Source organism: Leptonychotes weddellii, chromosome 3 (genome assembly GCF_054177405.1).
Source record: "Leptonychotes weddellii isolate Sample4059 chromosome 3, ASM5417740v2, whole genome shotgun sequence".
NCBI classification, from domain to species: Eukaryota; Metazoa; Chordata; class Mammalia; order Carnivora; family Phocidae; genus Leptonychotes; species Leptonychotes weddellii.
In genome coordinates this window covers 173,047,990-173,069,173 of record NC_138371.1, presented here as the reverse complement: position 1 = coordinate 173,069,173, position 21,184 = coordinate 173,047,990, and the positions used below count along the sequence as shown (strand labels likewise).

Below are 21,184 nucleotides of genomic sequence, written 5' to 3'. Positions count from 1 at the left end.
GTTTATATGTCAGAAAAGACTGTCAGTTTCTAAGCGCTAAGGCTGGCTATCGCTCTTCCCAAATGGACAAACAGTGATCAGTGGCAAGCGGTTGAGTGCTTGGGTTCTGGAGACAGACCAGCAGGTTTGAAATCACTGTGTCCCCATTTCCTTCCCGCTCAGCCCTGGGCAGTTACGTGTCCTGCAGAGCTCAGTGCGCTCATCGAAAAAAAAGGAACAATATTAATATCTGTATCACAGAATTGCTAAAAGAATTAAATGAAATAATACAAGCAATTACTGATCACAGTGTCTGGGACTTAATGTCAGTGGACCACATAATACAGTCTTAAAAGTAGTTTCTTGTTGGTCTTCGTGCCTGTCCATAGAGGTACGCATGTTTGCTTATACGTGTGAATGCACCCTCAAAATTTTGACCATGCTATTAGTTTCAAAAATCTGCGGAAGAAAAAGGAATTACAAAGTTGAATTTAGCGAATGGTTTTCTCACTCTCGTAGAGGCACTAAATGTTAACTGTGATGCAAATTCAGGTATGGCATAATTTCAAAACTGTTGATTTAAGTAATGGAGAACTGAACAGGTCAGAGTTCAAACATCACCTCCACCCCACGCTGGTTAACCAAGTACCCACAGCTCTCAGGCACCCCTTCCGCAACATGGGGAGATCAGTTATAACCTTCCACAATTATCCGGAACAAAGAGAAAAATCTGTGGCAGGTGTTCAGTCAGTGATGGCTTTTATTAATTTTGGAAGTATCACAATGGTAACCATAAGGGTACCATCCACAGAAACAACAGATGCCCACCATGTAACGCACATCACTGACTTAAAGTAGAAATCTGAACTTTTGAGGTATATTCAGACATCAAAATTCTCATACACAAACTACTTAATAATATTGTGGATTGGGTGGATCATAATGTTGGGTTTTTTTTAAGATTTTATTTATTTATTTTATTTTAGAGAGCGAGCGCAAGCAGGGGGCAGGGGCAGAGGGAGAGGGAGAAAGAGAACCTCAAGCAGACTCCACACTGAGCCCAGACACCAACACGGGGCTTGATCCCTCAACCACGAGATCATGACCCAAGTGGAAACCAAGAGTCCGATGCTCAACCAACTGAGCCACCCGGGCGCCCCTCATAGTGTTGTTTTAACCTTTAACCCCCAAAAATATTTTGGGGGAAATACACATAAAACAGAAATTATATGGCAATGCCTTACAGTTTTTATTTGCAGGCCTTCCGAAATATGTTTGCATAATCAATGGTCTCGCATATGGGTAGCTATTTGGAACTGCCAGCTAGAAAATCCACAGGGTAAGCTGGACCACAGTCACTCAGCGGGGGCAGAGCTGGGCCTGCTGCCCGGGTTCCTGACACCTGTGTCCTGACGCAGGGGCTGACACTCCTCTGGGCGGCAGGGGACCAGCCTGGCAGCTGAAGCATCATGGGCTTCCTGCGGCTGCTTATTGGTGCCCAGCTTCCCTGTCCGCCTCTGCGGTTAAACAGCTCCTATCGTCCACCCTTTCCCCTTGACTCCGGGGCTCGGGTCAGCCTGAGACCTGAGCCGGGCTGCCAAGGTGGCCCCTAGGAGACAGAAAATAGGAACTCCGGCTTCCTCCCCAGGGTTCCTAAAACATGGAAGGTGAGGGCTGTGTGTGTCACATTTTTCTCCATGTTCCAAAACACATGCAAATAAAACAGATGTGAGAGAGAGAGAGGGAGGCAGAGACTGAGAGACGATCTAGTTATGCGTGTGGGAATACCACTTCTTATTTTCCAGTGAGTTATGCGATCCTCTCAATCTCCCTCTTTTTCTTTTCTTCTTCCTTTCTTAAATGTGTTAGTGTTGGGTATATGACACTTGCAAAGAGTTCTAATGAACAGCAAATCTGAGGCCACACATACCTGGGTTTGGAATCTGTCTCTTTCATTTACTACACTTACCAGCTAAATGTCCTTAAGTTACATTTCTGTGCTTCAGACTTATTATAAAAACAATTTAGAATATTCATAACTCCCCGTAGGGTTCTGAAGACTAAAGAGGTAGAGCACGGTGCCTGATATCTGTGTGTGCGTGTTTTTTCCCCCTCTCTCTCCTCTTCTGGGTACACATCGCTCAAGAATAAAAAGAAGGAAGAAACCCCTGCCCCTGACTCCTCGCTGTTGGCTTTCCACAAGTGGAATTCGCCTGACCATTCACAGAGGTGACCCAACCCTTTCTATATTTCCAATATTATAACCTTCAGCTAGGATAATGCCATCTCTTATGGCTTAAAATTTTAATTATGCTACTTGATAAAGAAGCAACCCAGAATTGTTTTCTCTGGTAGAGGTGACAAGGTCTACAATGCCCTAAGTTAGTTTTAACTAATTTTAAATTAAAAAAAAAAAAAAGTACACAAACACTGACCTTGTGCTTTCACTTTCATTTTCCTTAAAAATGTCCTTGACACAAAGTTACAAAGGCAGTGGTTGTCAATTTATAGGCAACATTGTTGTGGACACAATACAGGGTTAAAGCTAAAAGTCAGTAGGACTTGGACTCAAATCTGACACCTGGTTGACCTCTCTGTCTTCATGGCCTGGTCTGTCCAATGTGGATGGGGTCCTGCACCCTCCGCTCAGTTACAGGTGAGGACTCAAAGAGACAAGGAAGATGACACAAGGACAAGGTCTAGAACCTGACGGGGGCTGCTCCTTAAGCTGTATGTACTACAGTTGTGAATATTATTTAGATAACTAATAATAGGGACGCTTGGGTGGCTCAGTCATTAAGCATCTGCCTTCGGCTCAGGTCATGATCCCAGGGTCTTGAGATCGAGCCCCGCATCGGGCTCCCTGCTAGGTGGTGAGTCTGCTTCTTCCTCTCCCCCTGCTTGTGTTCCCTCTCTCATGCGCTCACTCTCTCTCTCAAATAAATAAATAAAATCTTTAAAAAAATATATAACTAATAATACAGTCTGGTAGAAAACAATTTTGGTTCTTCTTATCTTGAAATTTTGCCTTGGGAGCACCTTCAAGATTTGCTTGCCTAAACTACGTGGCCAAATAAATCTTTTATGTATCACAAAACCCAGAAGACTCATCCTCAAATAATATTTAAGTTGACCCTTAACTATTTTTTAATTATGCGAGACTTTCTCAGATGAAGTCAAATGTACATAATAAATCCTTAGCAAAAAAAATAAACTCTCACTTAGAGTTAATTGTCAGAGCGTCTACTGCGACAGGTGTACTCCCAGGCAGGAATCACAAGTTCAAATACTCGATGAGTCAGAGTTTCCTTTCACTAACACGCAAGGTTAGAAACAGGTCACACGCTCTGAGTCAACGACTGCTTGCTTTCAGCTTATAATTCAAAATCAGACCTTTTCTGAAAATGTTACTATGCAGCATCACAATCATTTCCATCGCTCTATCAGTAGGGAGGAAGATTAGGAATAACTTCTTTGCTTTTCAGAGTCCAGCTGTTCTGGGACTAAACCCATAAAAGCTGTTTAAATGAGGTTGAAGATCAGCAATTAATGACTATTTCTAACTTTCATTAAAGCTCAATTCCCACGAACACAGACTATATTTATTCTGTACAAAGGAATTTGAAATAGAACTTGAAAAACAAACAGCCAGGAAAAGAAGAAGTAAATCATAGGAAGAACCATAAATAAAAAAGAAACCTTAAGTGAGGAGCTTTTTTTTTTTTTTTTTTTTTTTTTCCCTGGGCTCCTGACCCTGTGAAGAGTGCGCCATCTAGTGGGAATTCTCGATGAACGCAATCTTATTTCCACTGCTTAAAATGTTAAGACTTGTTTTCCTTGTCACCATTGTTGTTGTTTTAACAATCTGTACAGAAAGATCCTTAGGCAAAGTGTTATAAATATTGTTTTCATGCAGATTCAGCTATAGGAACTCATGTCTGTACCATTTATGTTCCATAGTTAAGCCAGAGTGCTATCTGCTTGTTCTAGGTATCCTTCCAATTTTACAAGCAGGAAAGTATTTTTAGGTGCATTTAACACTGAAATAAACCTCCATAAATTTTCATGTGAGACTCTGAAAACTTTTAGTTCCAAAAACGGAGTCAAAGTTTAAAAAAAAAAACAAAAAAAAACACACTTCCGTAGCTTTAATTCTAAAGCATCAGCTCCAGCAATGTTTCCTTCTCCTTGGAATTCAATTATATAAGAACAGAGGATGGATACTGAGTAGGTCTCCAGCTCCCAGTTACTGTTCCATGTGTTTTTCATGTTTCACGCAGGTAATGGGTTGTTAATAATGAAGAGGAAAAAAGGTGCATTTGGAGGAAGCAGGCTTGCAATTCTTTGTAGCATTTGCCTTAAGACTAAACATACCTCATCAACATTTCAGCACAAGTTGCACTGTGGAATGAGCTCTGAAAAAGCAAAGGCATATTCAGATGGTGTACTTAATAGATACACAGGTGCCTTTTTAAAGAAAATCAGATAAGTAGATGTGATGGTAGCAACAGTGCTCTTCACAATAGTATGTGTCCACGTAGTGATTTTTCCCAGACCTATCAAGTGCTGATGTTTAGGAGGAACCTGGAAGGGCCACTGATCTGTGAAAAGTCAGAAAGTCAGCAAGTTGAGATTTATACTGCTGACTGCAAACAAGCCAAACAATTTTAAAAATTATGGTCCCTAAGGCACATCATTACCAGATAAAGATTAGACCCCAGCCTCAACTCATATATCAGACAAATACTTGCCACCACGCTGTAAAAAGCGAGAAGACCCACACAGCACAAACCACGAAAATAGTATGCTATATGATGCACTGTAACTTGCAAAACAGCTTGTTTTATTATCAAAAAACATTATGCCTGTGGAATTCTCATTGTACAAATGTTCTGATTGATATTTTTATGAATCTGGGGTTGTGGTATGTATTTTTATTGAGGAGTGTTGTTTTGTTCCCATTAGATGTTTACAATACATTTTAATAAAATAACCTCTTTGTTCAAGGGAATTGAATGATTCATGATTTTGCTGAGTTCTTTCCTGTTGGAGCTTCTCACAAAGCAACCCCTGGCTGTTTGACTTTCTAAACAGCCTGAGTGATTCCAAACTCTCTTTAGCAAAGAGAGATGAATGCTGAAACTGGACCTCAATAAAGAAAAGCTTGTTTTCTCCCCCACACTCACACACTTGGAGAGGCGGGTCCAAACCTCAAACCCAGAAGTTAGACGGTTTCTTTGCATGGTAGATTAGATTATGGTCCTTTACTCTTCAGTGGTCTATGTCGGAAATGCCAAGTGCACTGTGCAAATACACAGAGATGCACCCCCCAAACCAATTATCTGCTATCAACGTTGAGTTTTTGCTTGTAAGCAAGACTAGGAACGCAGAAATCCATGGGACTTTTTTCTCGTGCGCCTACTCCTGAACAAATGACCCGGGGTTTCCAATCTGATGCTTTTCTTCCCAGGGAGAATGTCTCCCACTGGAGATGCTCAATGTGGCAAAACAAAAGCTAATTCCAGGGAATGGGTTTTTAGCACGGCTGTTATGGCCCATATTCCCTTTGGCGCAAGCTCCTTTATGGTTCTAGGTTTGATTTCCTCCTTTACAAAATGAGGGGATTTGATAAAAACATTTCTAGTGCCCTAGGAACTTAATATTTCCATTTTTTCTTTTCTTTTTTTACGACTTTTACCTGAGCTCCCATGCTCTAATACTAGTGTTTTCTTTATCTTCGGAATTTCTGTTGTTTGGGAGCACAGTAAACCACCAAAGTCTTTCACTTTAAATAAAACACAATTTTGATGAGTTCTTAACCTCTTGACTACTCTTCCCCTTTCAACATGACACATTGTACCTCTACTCCTGGATATCATATCTTCAAAGAAGTGCAATGAGTGGTTAATATTGGCGGCGTGAGTTAGAATAGGGACAGCTCATCCCTTTGCCTGGCCCCTGTGCCCCACCGTCAGGAACACCTCATGGTAGTCGCCACGGTAAAGGCTGCCCCAAGCCTCTCCAACCCCATGCCTCTCCAACCCCATGCCTCTCCAACCCAGGAGCTCAGCGCCCTTGAGACCCCATCGCCCCCCAAAAGTCCCTCAGCTCTCACACTGGCTTCTCTGCCCCGTAGACTTCTCTACCTTCACCCTCAAGAGGGGTCCTCAGGCCATGCCCTTCCTCTCCAAGCATTCTTTAACTCTTCTCACAAGATTTCTCAACAATTATGAAAACACACACCATTCTTCTTGAATCCAATAACAAACACCCAATAAACTACTAATCAGGTGGTAACAGGTATCTGAAATAAATCCCTATCGCTTTGAGCCCAGTGCCTCTGCCCAGCCATGGATTTACCAGTGAGCTCTCTTGCTCCTTTCTCCCACCTGCTTCTCTCCTGAATGGGGCTTACCCTCCTCACTGTTTCCTTCTCATCCTGATCCAAATCTGGACCAATCTTCACGGGGAGACGCCTCGGATCAGGCAGGTGGTGGAAATGCGCACAATGTGAAGACATGCCTCGGCTCCCTACCTTTACGTCTCCCTCACTCCTATCCCATCCCATGACCAATGAGTCTGCCTTCTAGCAAATGCTTTCTGCCTCCGGTGCAGAAAATCCAGCTCTCCAGTTTATGTGTGTGGTTTGTCTTCATCCATCATGCAATTTCATCTGTTACTAATGAATAATGATCGCCAAATAATATTTCCCATTATTTCAAAAGACTACCAAAGATTAGGAATGCATAACTAATGTTATATCCAAAATACCCAAAGGAATATAAAAGTTCATACATACACTAATTATTTAAATCTGATCTGAAAACTAGGAAAACAGAAACATAACTTAATACAAACACACAAATACATGTGCACACCTCAACATTCAATTAAACTGTTACAATCCTGTTACCCCAAAGGTTGTAACCTAACAGTGCCCAATTATTCTCTTTGACTCACCACTTCTTCTCTGAAAAATAAGAAGAAAATTTAAGACTGCTAAAATGCCATCACAACTTGAAGACAGAATTACTACATAGAAAATATGCAGTCACTTACCGGTGCGCACATAAATTATTAAGGTGAAGTCCGTATTTTTCTTCAGCAGATAACCCATCCATCAACAAGTAGAAAATGAGAAAATTGCTCTGGCCAACAGGTTGTGAAACAAGTCTGGATTTCTCGAGCATATATGTATAAATTCTGGCTGGTTAAGGAAAAAAAAAATGTGATCCTGTTAAATGGCACTACTAGTTTCATTTCCATAAATTTACACAAACTAATTAATTGCAAGAGATAATAATGCAGCCGTTTTCAAATACAGACCTTTTGAAAAATATCAATCGGCTTTATTGTTTCGAGCAGTTTTTAGGTTTGCAGAAAAATTTAGCAGAAAATCCTGAGAGCCCCATTGTACCCTCTTTCCTCCCCAACGGACAGTTTCCCCTTTATTAACATCTTGCGTTACTGTAGTAAATTTGTTAAAACTGCTGAGCCAATATTGATACTTCATTATTAACTAACGTCTGTAAGTGTATGTTGGTGTTCGCTCTGTGTTGTACACTCTATGGGTTTTAAGAAACTCATAACACCACGTATCCACCAGCATAGTATCATACAGAGTTGTCTAATTGCCCTAGAAATCCCATGCTCCACTATTTCTCCCTTCCTCCCTCCCTAACCCCTGACACCCACTGCTCTTTTCACTGTCTCTGTAGATTTACCTTTCCCAGAATGTTGCACCGTTAGAATCATACAGTACGTAAACTGTTCAGGTTGTAATTGTTTCAGGTTCTTTCATTCAAGAATATATATTTAAGGGTCGTCTTTGTCTTTTCATGGCTTGATAGCTCATTTCCTATATCAGTGAATATTAGTCCATCATAGGAACGTACTATAACTTATTTATCTACTCACCTATTAGAGGACATCTTGGTTGCTGACAGTTTTTGCAATTATGAATAAAGCTGCTATAAACATTTGTATCCACATTATGTGTGGACATAAGTTTTCGACTCAGTTGGGTAAATACCAAGGAGTGTGATTCGTAGATCGTATGGTAAGACTATGTTTAGCTTTGTAAAATACCACCAAACTGTCTTCCAAAGTGGCTGCACCATTTTGCATCCCCACCAGCAATTAACCAGAGTTCCTGTCAATCCACATCCATTAGCTAGTAGTTAGAGTTGTAAGTGTTTTGGATTTCAGACATTCTAATAAGTTTGCAGTGGTATTTCATTTTTGTCTTAACTCACATTTCCTAGATGGCCTATAATGTGGAGCATCTTTTCATATGCTTATTTATTTTCCATTTGTGTATCTTCTTTGGTGAGGTGTCTAGATATTTTAACCATTTTTTAAAGTGGGTTGTTTGTTTTCCTATTGCTGAGTACTAAGAGTTCATTGCACATTTTAGCTAACAGTCCTTTATCAGATGTGTTTTTTTGCCAATATTTTCTCCTTATCTGCAGCTCATCATTTCATTCTCCTAACAGTGTCTTTCACAGAACAGTCATTTTTAACTTTAATGAAGTCCAGCTTATCAATTCTTTCTTTCATGGATTGTGTTTTTAGTGTTGTATTAAAAAGGCATTGCCAAACGTAAGGTCACCTAACAATTTATCTAATATTATCTTTTAAAAAGTTTTACAGTTTTGTTTTTACATTTAGATTTTTGATCCATTTAAAGTCTTTTTTTTTTTTTTTTTGCATGTGGATGTCCTGCTGTTCCAGCATAACTTGTTGAAATGCCTATCATTTCTCCATTGAATTACTTTTGTTCCTTTGTTAAAGACCAGTTAACTACATTTATGTGGGTCTGTTTCTGAGCTCTGTATTCTGTCCCATTGATCTATTTTGTCTGTTCTTCACCAATACCACACTGTCTTGATTCCTGCAGCTTTAGAGTAAGTCTTGAAGTTGGGTAGCACCAGTCCTCCAACTCTGTTCTTCTCTTTAAATGTTGCATTGGTTATTCTGGATCTTTTAACTCTCCATATAAACTTTATGTCCATATCCACAAAGTAACTTGCTGGGATTTCTATTAGAATTGTGTTGAACCTATAGATCAAATTGAGAAAAACTGATGTCTTAACGATATTGAGCCTTCCTATCCATGAACATTGAATATCTCTCCATCTATTTAGATCTTCTTTGATTTTTTTATTGGAGTTTTATAGTTTTCCTCATAAAGATCTTATAAATATTTTGTTAGATTTATACCTACATAGTTCATTTTTTGGTGGTAGTGGAAATAATGTTGTGTTTTTAATGTCAAATTCCAATTGTTCATTGCTGATATATAGGAAAGCAATTGACTTTTGCATATTAAGCATGTATCCTGCAACCTTGTTGGCTTACTAGTTCCAGGAGATTTTTGTTGGTGTGATTCTTTCCAAATTTCTACAGAGATAATCATGTCATCTGTGAACAAAGACAGTTTTACTTCTTTCTTCCCAATCTGTATATAGACATATTTTTTTCTTGTCTTACTGCATTAGCTAGGACTTCCAGTACAATGCTGAAAACATGGAACTTTTGTGCACAATATAATCTGACGCAAAACACGTCCTTGGGTATAACAAAAGCACCCAAAAAAGTTTTAGAATTTTCTTCATTATTGTCTTACAATTTGAAAGCACAAATCATATTGCTATGGTATATATACATATACATTGATTATAAAGTGTTCTGCTGTAGGCCCCCTAGCAAGTATTGCTATCGACCAGATCAGAATTGTATAGAGCCACACTGTACAAAGACCAAAAACATAGACAATAGTCTCTCACTGCTGCAAACACTGGCAGCAACCCACTGCAGGAAAGGCAAACATGACTTGAATTTATGCAGATGCAATTTAATATATAGAAGGTATATTAGGAAAATTTCAAGACCTATACTGAAATCATAAAAAAGGAGCCAACTCATGGTTTATAGCCTGGTAGTAGATAATGAAAGAGATGCCTCGATAATAAGGTTTACATCCCAATTAAGTAGTAAGGCAGGTGATGTGTTTATAAAGTAGTGCATGCCCAGCGTGAAGAGTGTTTAGCCATCTTGTGGTTTGTCGTGACCTCACATGTACAGTAGAGAGTAATATCTATCATTTGGGGTTTCTGTCTTTAAACATTACAAAAATACAAACAAAAATAACCCATGTCATGAGGACATGTTGTTGACATTTTATTTCACAGAAGCTGAACAATGACAAAAGGATATAGGATGGGAATCACAAGCCTGATTTTGCTTCAGAGATAGGACTGGTAATACAGAAATTACTATCAATCAACATTTATGGCTACATGTTTGGCGGGCTGAAAATTCTCGTTTTTCTGGAGTATTTTTTATTTGAATTTAGGTTTATTCTTATCATTATGAACAGCCAGTAAACAATTAAGCATTCCAATTTCAAATGCAACTGTGAATTACTGTAGTTTCCCACTCCAAAGTAAGGATCCAAGGTCAATATATATATATATTTTTTTATCAAAAGGAGGCAGTTCTTAGGAAGTCAAATGGATGTAATTATACCCTACATTTGAACTAGAAACATCATCCTGCATAATGAGTCTGCTGATAATTATTCTAGAGTCCTGCCTCCAAAAGCAAAAATGTGAGGTCTCCTAGTTTTGGTTTTACAGAGCAAATCTACTTGAACAAATGGAACCACTCATACAGGCTCTCCCTCTGGTAAAGTTCATTAAGTGGTCAATCCAGCCTGTCATCATGATTATTAGTGCAAAAAAAGAAAAAAAAAAAAAAAAAAAAAAACCAAGACCTCAAAATTAACACTCCCTACTTAGAAAAGTTGTTTTTTTAGAAACCTTTTAGAAAAGTTGTCATAAGTGCATAAAGAAAGTCTCTTTCAAAATATCCCTTTAATTAGCTGTCCAAAGGTGATGCTAAAATCAGAATGGGGTAGCGTAGTTTCTTTCCCATCTCTCCTTGAGTGTTAAATCAGGAGATAATTTCAAGGAGAGGTCTTAACTACTACACTTTCTTTCCTCTCTTTTTTTCTTTCTTAAGCAAATTATTTGCTGAAAACATTTTCCATGTAGTAGTAATAATATTAGCTGGAAAGGATATTTCTAAAATCACATAGGAAATAAACTGCCATAATTGTTCCTTCCCATTATTTTTTAGTTGTCAACTACAGAAGCATCAAGAGGGAATGGAGAGCTGAACAGATGTCTCCTGACCACCCTGCTTCTGTATTCAGATAAGAGGCTGATGCCCATTTGTCCCAGCCAACGTACAAGCTTTGTTTAGAGTAGCATTCAAAACTAATCCAATTCCACATCATAGAGTGACTTCAGTACCTTTAATCTAAATTCAAAAACAGTGTAATTAGTAATCATCCCAGTTAGCTCATCTCCCGCAGTGAATAAAATTGCTGTGGGTTAGCAGGATTCTGATCAGTAGGATTTTGAAAAAAAAAAAAAAAAAGACATATATATATATATATATCTTAAAGGGGCTTTATAGCTAGAGGAAAACACAAAACAACCAAAAATTCAAATTTCTATGAGACCCTAATATTCTTCCAAATGGAGAAAATACCAGCCTTTTTGTTGTGTCTGAAATGACACTGAAATAAAGGAAGGAAAATGATAGGTATGGGGTTAAGGAGATTTGACTCATTCATGTAAATGTCCACACACAGAAAAAACCTTCTTGCTGGGTTTTTTTTTTTTTTTTTGACTTCTCAAGACCCGAATGCTTTAAAAGATGTTTTATTTCAGTAATATCCCTGACTAGAAATATACCTGTGATCCTCTATCTTTCCAGAAATCTACATATGAATATGTTGCTCAGAAAGTTTGGCACTGTAAAGACATACATGCTTGCAGATTATATAGAACATAATATGCAGTAAAAGTATTTTACAGAGCTATACTAATTTTTCTTAAATTATAAAAGAAAATGGAGGAAATAAATCTCCTCTCCTTCAAGAAAGACAAATACCTACCCTCATTGCCCTTCCCACTGAATTCCAGAAACTTCCAGCACTCACGGTCACCTGCCCCACCCTTCTAGTTATAAATCATGACCAGTTAGGATCTCTTCCCAGGGAGCCCCATCATGTCTTCAATTGGCAATCACCTAAAAGCACACTGTTGCTGAATTAATATATCCAAATATTCTCTCTTTCACCCTTATGCATTTTCTTTGACTTCATTATTCCAGATTAACACAAGGAGTGGTATGAGGAAAAGTGCCTCAACTAGGATCCCAAGTGTGGCTCCTGGTCCTGAATCTGACATTGACAATTTCCACATTCCTCTTAACTTCTATGTCCCCATACTAATGTGGGGGTGAAGAGATAGAAAGGTCCCAGGCTTCCTCTGGCCTCCAAGAGGAAGGGACAACCATTCAACGCACCTTCTGTGTATAAGGCTCTGAGCTGGGGCTTTTCAGATGTTGGCCTCATTTAAATTCTATTGTCAGCCTTTTCATGTTGAAACCCAACTGGCTTATCACCACTAAAAGATGCTGCTCCTCAAAGGAGACAAGATCATTTAAAGCACTCTGAAGCTTTTAAAAAATGTCCAAATGAGAGTACAATACTAAGGATAATTGATGATGCTAATAATGAAGAGGAAGATGACATCTGGTTTGTTTAAAAAAAAACAAACAAACAAAAACCACACACAAGCAAAAGCCCTAATAGATTTTCCATCCCATCTGCCTTAACTGTAAGGTTAAGTTTCCCAAGTATATAACATAGCCTTGGCATATTTATTGGGAGACATTTCTGATTGTTAGTAAATTTCAGTTTCCGCTTAAATAGACGTGGGCATCTTTAGGGTACAGATAAGACAGGAGCCAAGTAGTCTCAATTCCCACATGCAGACTCTGTGCCCACCTCCCTCTGCACACACTTCCACTTTACCAATCCCCAGGGGAAAGAGTGGGCACTAAGGAGGCAGAAAATGGTTCTATTCTTACCATACACAAACTGTCGTTACGAAGAGGAACTGGATCTAATTTTTTTAAAAAGTTGAGTTAAATATTGATAGCTTTCCTTATCTACTTGCACTCTCAATAATATGTGTTCTTTGTGGACATGAACAAGTTCATGATGGCTTTATACAATTTCCTCCCTGACATGAAGAATGGCTGCCTCATTTTATTGACGCTTTACATACATTCCTTAGACTCATCAATCCAACAAATACTTAGCGAGTGCCCACTCTACTCTATGCTGGCAGACTGGATCTGCACCGCCAACTGGCTTATATCCTAATAGGAGACACAGACAGCAACTGACCTGACAAATCATGAAAAGGACACTTTCAGATTTTGACAAATGCTGTGGAAGAAATAAGGAAGGAGACAGATCTGGAGTGAACAGAGCTGGGATCCAGAAGTCACCTTAGAAAGAGTGGTTTGGGGAAGAAAGAGGAATTTCTCTGAAGAAGTGACCTGAACTGAACCCAGTACAGTGAGAGCAGCCTGCCCATTCCAGGAGCAGGCAAGCCTCCTCCAGGCAGCCAAGAGGGAAAACCAAGCCTTGGCCTCATATACCAAGGAACGTAAAAAGTCCAGTGAGGCTGGAGAATGTGGAGCGGGTGGGGCGGGGTGAAGTGGGAGGTCGGGGAGGACTCGGGTGCAGTGGGCTGTGAGGGCTGTAGTCTGAAAGAACAGGGAGCTGGTCCTGGGCTTGACATTTTGATGAGGCCAGCAAAAGGCTCTGTAGATTGAGAGGAGAATAACTGAGGCATAATCATAGCCTGACAGCAATGGCTGATTTCCATTTCCACTGAGCTACAGACTATGCTATCTTCTTAATTAACATTTATGTATGTAAATGAGGCAATGACTTAGAAAAAAAATACTAGTCTAAACACCACAAAGTGGGTTTGGTTTGTCTTTTGGAGGGTAGGGTGTTCCAAACAAGGCTAAATTCAGAAAACATGGGAACACAGAACCTCAGTGGGGGGCCTCCAGTGCCCAGAGAGGAAGGGCTGTCCTCAGCTCATTAAACCAGAGGACATTCTGGCTGGTGGGCCACCCAAGGGGTCCAGGATGAGAGACCACTGGGCAGTAGCACCGGGGCCAGAGACATGGCCAGGAATACCGAAGGGGGGTGTCAGAAAAGGGGTATGTCCACAATGTCCACAATAGCCAAACTGTGGAAGGAGCCGAGATGCCCTTCAACAGATGAATGGATAAAGAAGATGTGGTTCATATATACAGTGGGATATTACTCAGCCATCAGAAAGGATGAATACCCACCATTTGCATCGACATGGATGGAACTGGAGGGGATTATGCTAAGTGAAATAAGTCAAGCAGAGAAAGACAGTTATCATACAGTTTCACTCATATGTGGAACATAAGGAATAGCATGGAGGACCACAGGGGAAGGAAAGGAAAACTGAAGGGGGGTAAATCAGAGAGGGGGACACACCATGAGAGACTATGGACTCCAGGAAACAAACTGAGGGTTACAGAAGGGAGGGGTTGGGGGGATGGGGTAGCCAGGTGATGGGTATTAAGGAGGACACATGTTGGGTGTTACAAGCAACTGATGAATCATTGAACACTACGACAAAAACTTACTATGTACTATATACTGGCTAAGGAAAGAAAGAAAGAAAGAAAAGAAAAAGAAAGAAAGAAAAGAAAGGAAGGAAGGAAGAAAGAAAGAAAGAAAGAAAGAAAGGAAAGAAAGAAAGGAAAGAAAGAAAGAAAGAAAGGAAAGAAAGAAAGAAAGAAAGAAAGAAAGAAAGAAAGAAAGAAAGAAAGAAAGAAAGAAAGAAAGAAAGAAAGAAAGAAAAGAAATGGGGTGAGGCAGGAATGGGCCAGCATATCTGACTTGTCTTGCAGTGACTCACCTGAGCCCACAGACCAGTGAGTCCTGGGAGAGCCCAGCCCGGACACATCCCAACATGCAAACAGTCATACTGGTTTATGCAGGGATATAAATTACCAACGACAGGACAGGGGAAGAGGGTTAGAACGATCAGCAAAATGAGAAGAAGTAGACTTTAAGGGGAACTGGGAAGTACATCAAAGTGAAACCAAACAATATATTGTAAAGAAAATATTAATTTATACGAACCATGCAGAAGAAAGCATTAGAAATATGTAAAAGCTTATTTCAAAAGAAATCATAACAGAAAAATAATCTGACTTCATTTCAGTATAACACAATCAAAATTTTTTTTTAAAAAAGTCACCTTTAGTCTACAAAGACTTCAGGAGAGCAGCCTCCAAAGTTTGGAAGTTTTAGCTAATAGTCCTCATATTAGACAGTCTGATACTTTCCAAAACCACAGCTTATTTTGTTATTATGAGGAGTGTACAACCCCACAATCAAACAGTTAGGAAAAGCATTAAAAGCCCGTGTTTGCTGGGATGTGGTGAATTGCAAAAGTCTTTCCATCAGTGTTCACGGACCAGCATCCTCTTCAGTCGTCAATGTCCCAGAAGAGGAGACAACGTTACCACGCAACAAAGTATCCGGTGGGGAGTGGGGTTTACCTTGGATCGGTGGAACGCTCTGGTTTCGAACGTCTAGTTGCCAAATGAGGTCTGGGACGACCAGGGCGTCTCGCCGCACCACCGGCAGCTCGCTGAGCCGAGCGCAGGGGTGGGGGGCGGCGCACGCACCGCCGGCCCCCCCCCACCGTCACAGCCCCGCCTGCCCCCTCCGGGGTGAGGGGCAGCTGCAACAAACCGTTCGTAGCCTCCGCCGTAGGCCTGAGAAATGTTCAACTTCAAAAGTAGTTTCTCTCCAATCGAGTGAAACAGGCTCAAAGGAGCAAAGGAGAGCCCGGGCTGGTGTTGAATTTTCTAGCTGGGAGAAGGCGGCAAGGGACATTGACCAGCGTCCACGCTGAGATCGGCCTGGGAGCCCCTCCCTCTGTGCTGCGGCAAGCGCCCTTGCTGAAGAATGCTTTGACCTATTTTCCCAAAGACTGCGGAGGCCTCTATCACGTATATCTGAAGATTTAGAAACATTAAAATGGCCCTCCGGGGACAAGACTGAAAGGATACTACTCTATCGTATGTCAAAACACTGCACATATTCGACAATGAATATCAACCTTATACTTTAAAGGACCTTAAAAAGACCAGATATGATCTTGATCACAAGAGAAAGAACTGGGAATAGGGCATCCAATATACTCCTTGCCATTAACTTCGTAAGTGCACTTGAACCTCACACCCTGAAAACCTCCCTACACTCTTAGACGAAAAATATAAATCATTAGGGATTCAGACAACCACACCTGCAAATTACCGCAAAGTCCCAAGTGTACTGGATGAGTGAAAACAAATCATCACTGGCAGAGTTTTCCTACTATCTGTACACTATAAACTCACCTATGGGGTGATGGTAAGATGTTCTGGACGTTACTCCATCCCGAGGCTGCTGGCATATACACCATGGGACTCAGAATAATTATATTGTTAAATAAGTAATCAAATGGGGGGAAATAGTGGGCTGAAAGCCAGACTAGAATGTTCTTTATTAATTAAATTTTCTTCAAAATAAGAAACACTCCCTACTTTTCTATAGCTGGTGTTTCATAAAACTGAGCCTCATACTTTCTATTATAATCTGTGGCTACATCCCTGATTGGGCATCTGGCACTAAGTTATAAAAGTATGAGCAACAGTATCCATAAAGGAAACAGGCAACATCTCTCAACCTTAAAATTAGTAAGAGAATACTCCCCGTCCAAAAAGACCCATCATCACTATTTTACAAAAGTTGATAATTTAAGGGAAACTCCAGACTACCATGAAGTACAAAATCAACCTGTAACCTACATTTACTTGACCTAGCTTGAGGTGTAAAAACCTTACTCAGGTTTGGTTTACTATTTTAGTGAACACTTAAAATTCAGAAGCCTTTTCCAGGGGACCCATTTGAATAACTCAGCTCTCTTTAAAACTTGTTAAGTGCATATTTCTTTTGTTTTTCTTTCAGAAAAGGAGCCTGGATATCAGATGAGATTATCAAAGGTATCATACTGGCCCGTAGCCACCTCTAGTGCTCAGTGCATCTTGTTTGAGATGCCAAGACAACACAACAGAGTCTTATTCTCTGTGGTGGGCTGGACTGTGTCCCACAAACGGTATGCCTAAGTCCTAACCCGAGGACCTGGGGACGTGATTGTGTTTGAGAACAGGGAACCTGCAGATGTACTCACGTTAAGATGAGGTCACGCCATAGGGCGAGTGCGTCTAGACTGGCATGGTCCCCGCTATCCTGCACATCCTACTTCATTCACCTGTTCTGCCTGGTCTCTGTGGTCTCACCTTTCCATTCTACAAATCAACCTTAGAGAGTCCACATGGTTTGATCAAGGTCATAGGTGCACTGGGTGGGCCTCGGACCCAGGACAGTCCAATGCACTGATGAGCTAACACTTCACACAACAGTATGAGCATGTATGTGTCCAATAAAACATAAAATACACTTTTTTTAGACAAGATGAAGTCACACTGGAGCAGGACAGATCCTGCTCCGATGTGACCAGTGTTTATAAGGAGGGAAACACAGGGACAGCAGGACAGATCCTACTCTGATGTGACCAGTGTTTATAAGGAGGGAGACACAGGGACAGCACCGGTGACAAGTGAGGCAGAGACCCGAGTGCCACAGCTACCAGCCAGGGAACCCCCAAGGCGAGGGAGCCCCTGACCTAGGCTGCAAGAGGCAAGGAAGGACTCCCCCCCGGAGACATCCAAGAGACCGCAGTCCTGCTGATGCGGACTTCTGTTCCAAGCCACCGAGCCTGTGATGTTTTGTTAGAGTGGGTCTCACACGCTCCTGCACTCGACAGAATTCCCATATGGGGTCTTTCTTCTAGGCTGACGGGAGCCAGGGCACAATCCGTGCCATCCAGTCACTCCGCTGCGCATCGGAACCCGGTCACCAGTTACCAGGTGCTTCCTGTGTGGACTTGGGAAACGTGGAGCGTTAGGCAGCTTCTCTAGAACAACCCCGCAAAGGTCCCGTGGAGGCTGTCAGGGGCGCCGGAGGGGTCTGCACCTTCCGGCTGCTGGAGCGCCCCCTCGGCGGGGGAGAGAGGATGGGGGCCTCACCAGGAAGTCGCTGGGAAGGCCTCGTGATCAGGGAGGATACAGTGGACCTTCCAACAGAGCTCGTAGTCGGGGATTTTTAAAACATAACTTTCCTGTTGCAGAATTTAAGCTGCTAACTTCAACATCGAAAATTATCTCCTCTGACTCCTTTTATGCATTTTTTCTTACCCGATTACATTTAGTAATAATGGATTTTGACAAACACGTACTGCAAAAATACAGGCTTTTTGTATCTAAATTAGGGTCAAAACTAACTTTTGTTTCCTGAAGAGCACTTGAAAACATCAAATAAGATTGATCTCTGTCTAAAATCATTACACTTAGCAATCATTTGTGCGCTAACGGCTGTTATTAAAGTTTCTACAGTACTTGATTCTCCCAAGTGCATTAGGCACCCCCACCTACAATTCTGTTCAGATGATTAATTTGCATGGATAATCTGTTTTGATTAGAAAGACGTAAAATCACAAGTGAATTCTAAATTAGTTGAATTTTAATTTTTTTTAATTTTTTTAAAGACTTATTTACTTATTTGAGAGAGAAAGAGAGAGGGAGGGAGAGAGCATGAGCAGGGGGAGAGGCAGAGGGAGAGAGAGAGAAAGAAAATCTCTAGCAGACTCCCCACTGAGAAGAACCTGAAGCAGGGCTCAATCTCATGACCCTGAGATCATGACCTGAGCGGAAATGAGTCAGAGGCTTAACCGACTGAGCCACCCAGGTGCCCCTAAATAAGTTGAATTTTAAATAAGGGCTTTTCATAAAGTACACATTAAATATTTAAACAAAAAAAAATAGTTCTGTTTGGCTTTAGTTGGGTGGTTATTTGTTGTTTTGATTTGTTTTAATTCAATCATTTTAAAAACATAGACTCAGCTTTATTTAAAATAGATTTCAATGTCTGTTGTATGAAGGAATTATATGTACTCAAGTAATAATTCATTTTAACTGAGTATGTGAGTCATTTCTCTGTTCAATAATTAGGATTCATTTCAGCTATTTTTGGTTTGGTTCCATATTATATAGTTTATACAATAATCATCTTGAAAAGGTCCACCTCACATTTCTGAATATTTTTCAATTCACAATAATTTTAGAACTCCTAACCTGGCATCTCATGTGCACCCATGTGCATGGTCCCTGTTGCCGCCACGTTTGGTGTTCCTCTGCCCTCTCCTGGTAGCTCCTGAGATCTGCCTTTCTTAATTTTATTCTTACCTCCAGTTAGGTGTTTTTTCCTCTCGCAGAACTGAAGTTCAAAATATTTTATGAAGCAACTGGACAGATCATTAAGCGTTGTCTTGGCATGTCCAAAGGCTTCCAAGATGCACATGACCTGTAGCAACATGGAAACATTTACTAAGCTCATTTTTCAAAATAAAGGGAATAATAGCAAAGATACAGAAATATCCCCTTATCTAAGAGGCTCTCTGTTGTTTGTATGATACCATATTGAATTTTTACACTCTTTCTTCAACAGCAAACTACTAGTATCCTCTGCCTCAAACTTAATAAGATAATGATACACAGAGGATTTCCCTTGGCTCTGCTATCTCTTCACACAAACATAAACAACTCAACACATATTATTTAGGCTTTTAGACTTAATAGGACAGCAGAAATGCTTTTGTGGTTTTGGAGGGAAGGAATTAAATTTAATGGAAGCGATAGTGAGAATTTCTTTTGAAACAAACAAATGAACTTAAACATTTGCTTCTAACCTTCTTTTGAATGGGGATTGACACACACACTCTTTCAACCCCAAGCCTCTACATGTTCTCTCCTGTTCTCTCCCACAGAACAGGAATAAGAGCTCTAGATGAAACTGTTTTACTCGGTGGGTCTCACCACCAGTGTTCTCTTTCAGAGGGGGGAGTTAGGGCTTTAAGATGCTGTTAACAAAGATCTTCAGATCAACCCTGGCATCTGAAAGTCTTTCCTGACATGTTTCCTTAAACCCTGACTATGGAGAAAACACCATTTCTTATCACAATCGATTGTGTCTGTGATGATGATGATGACCAAGCAATTCTCCAGAAAGTGAAAATCTGGAAGGTTCAAAGTATTTTTCTGTATCTTTCAAGTCATGGATGTGAAATGCAGTTCCTGCATCAGCCACAAGGAGGAGCACACTAACACATTACTTTATTGATACAGTGGTTTCTTTATAATTTCTGGTGATAGTAAATTTTGAGAATTTTATTCTAAGTTAAAAAAAAAAAAAACTTTGCTGCTACTTTTTTACTTTCTGGATACTGACCTGTTAAGGTATTTGGTTCACCTGGAAGTATTTTATATCTTAAAAGATTACAAAACAATACTTTGATTCTAATCACAAATCCCAAGTGCTAAAAGTTGTGGTAATAGTAAAATACCAAAAGATTGGTTTTTGAACTTTTGAACTTTTGAAGGAAACATGCTGAATCTTTAAGGAAAGCCCAGGATTTAGGTCTCTTTGTAATAACCTAATTTTAAAGATCATAACAGTGAATCGATAGTAATGACGGCAGATATATATTCTGAAAAATAATTTGAAATAGTATTTTTAAAGGTCCTGCTTTTTGCTTCTTTTCCAATAGTTCAATATTAAAGAAATATATTGTGGAATTAATAGTGTAAGTAAATCACATTTTCAACATGTAAATTACATTTAATAATCATTTAAAAATTCATAACAAGGATTAGAATGAATTTTTTTAAAGTATTCTGGCTTCTAGCTATTTTGGTGCTATATCTGAAAATAAACTGGCTTGTTATTATAGAAAAGAGACATAAAAGATAAAGAATAACATGTGCTCAAACAGGATATATAGGGTAACGGTTCAATACGTGGGCTTTGGAGTGAGAAGGAGCTGCCCCCACATTCCAGCTCTGCTAGTAACAAATTATATGACATTAAGCCAGTGTCATGAATTCCCAGAACCACATTCTCCTTTATTTTAACACAGGTATAACTCCTTCAGTGCTCATCAATGTCAGCTGTATGAAGTTCTCAGCTTCGTGCCTGGTACATGGTATGCATCCAACAAAGTTTAACAACGATTAGTTTTATTTTTGTTAATAATAGTAGCAAAATTTATTCTGTGTCAAGCATTATTCTAAAGTTTTTTATATATAACATATATAATATAAACGAAGTTAT

General features: G+C 40.0%; 1 protein-coding gene across 1 annotated transcript in view; it reads right to left on the bottom strand.

The window, feature by feature from the left end:
• Positions 1 to 21,184, bottom strand: part of MYO16 (myosin XVI) — a 425,887-nt gene that overhangs the window by 226,247 nt on the left and 178,456 nt on the right. The window contains exons 14-15 of the mRNA XM_081815515.1: positions 19,261 to 19,378; positions 7,039 to 7,186 (exon numbers count right to left, since the gene is read on the bottom strand). Of these exons, the coding sequence (XP_081671641.1) occupies positions 7,039 to 7,186; positions 19,261 to 19,378 (266 nt within the window). The remainder of the gene's footprint in view (positions 1 to 7,038; positions 7,187 to 19,260; positions 19,379 to 21,184) is intronic.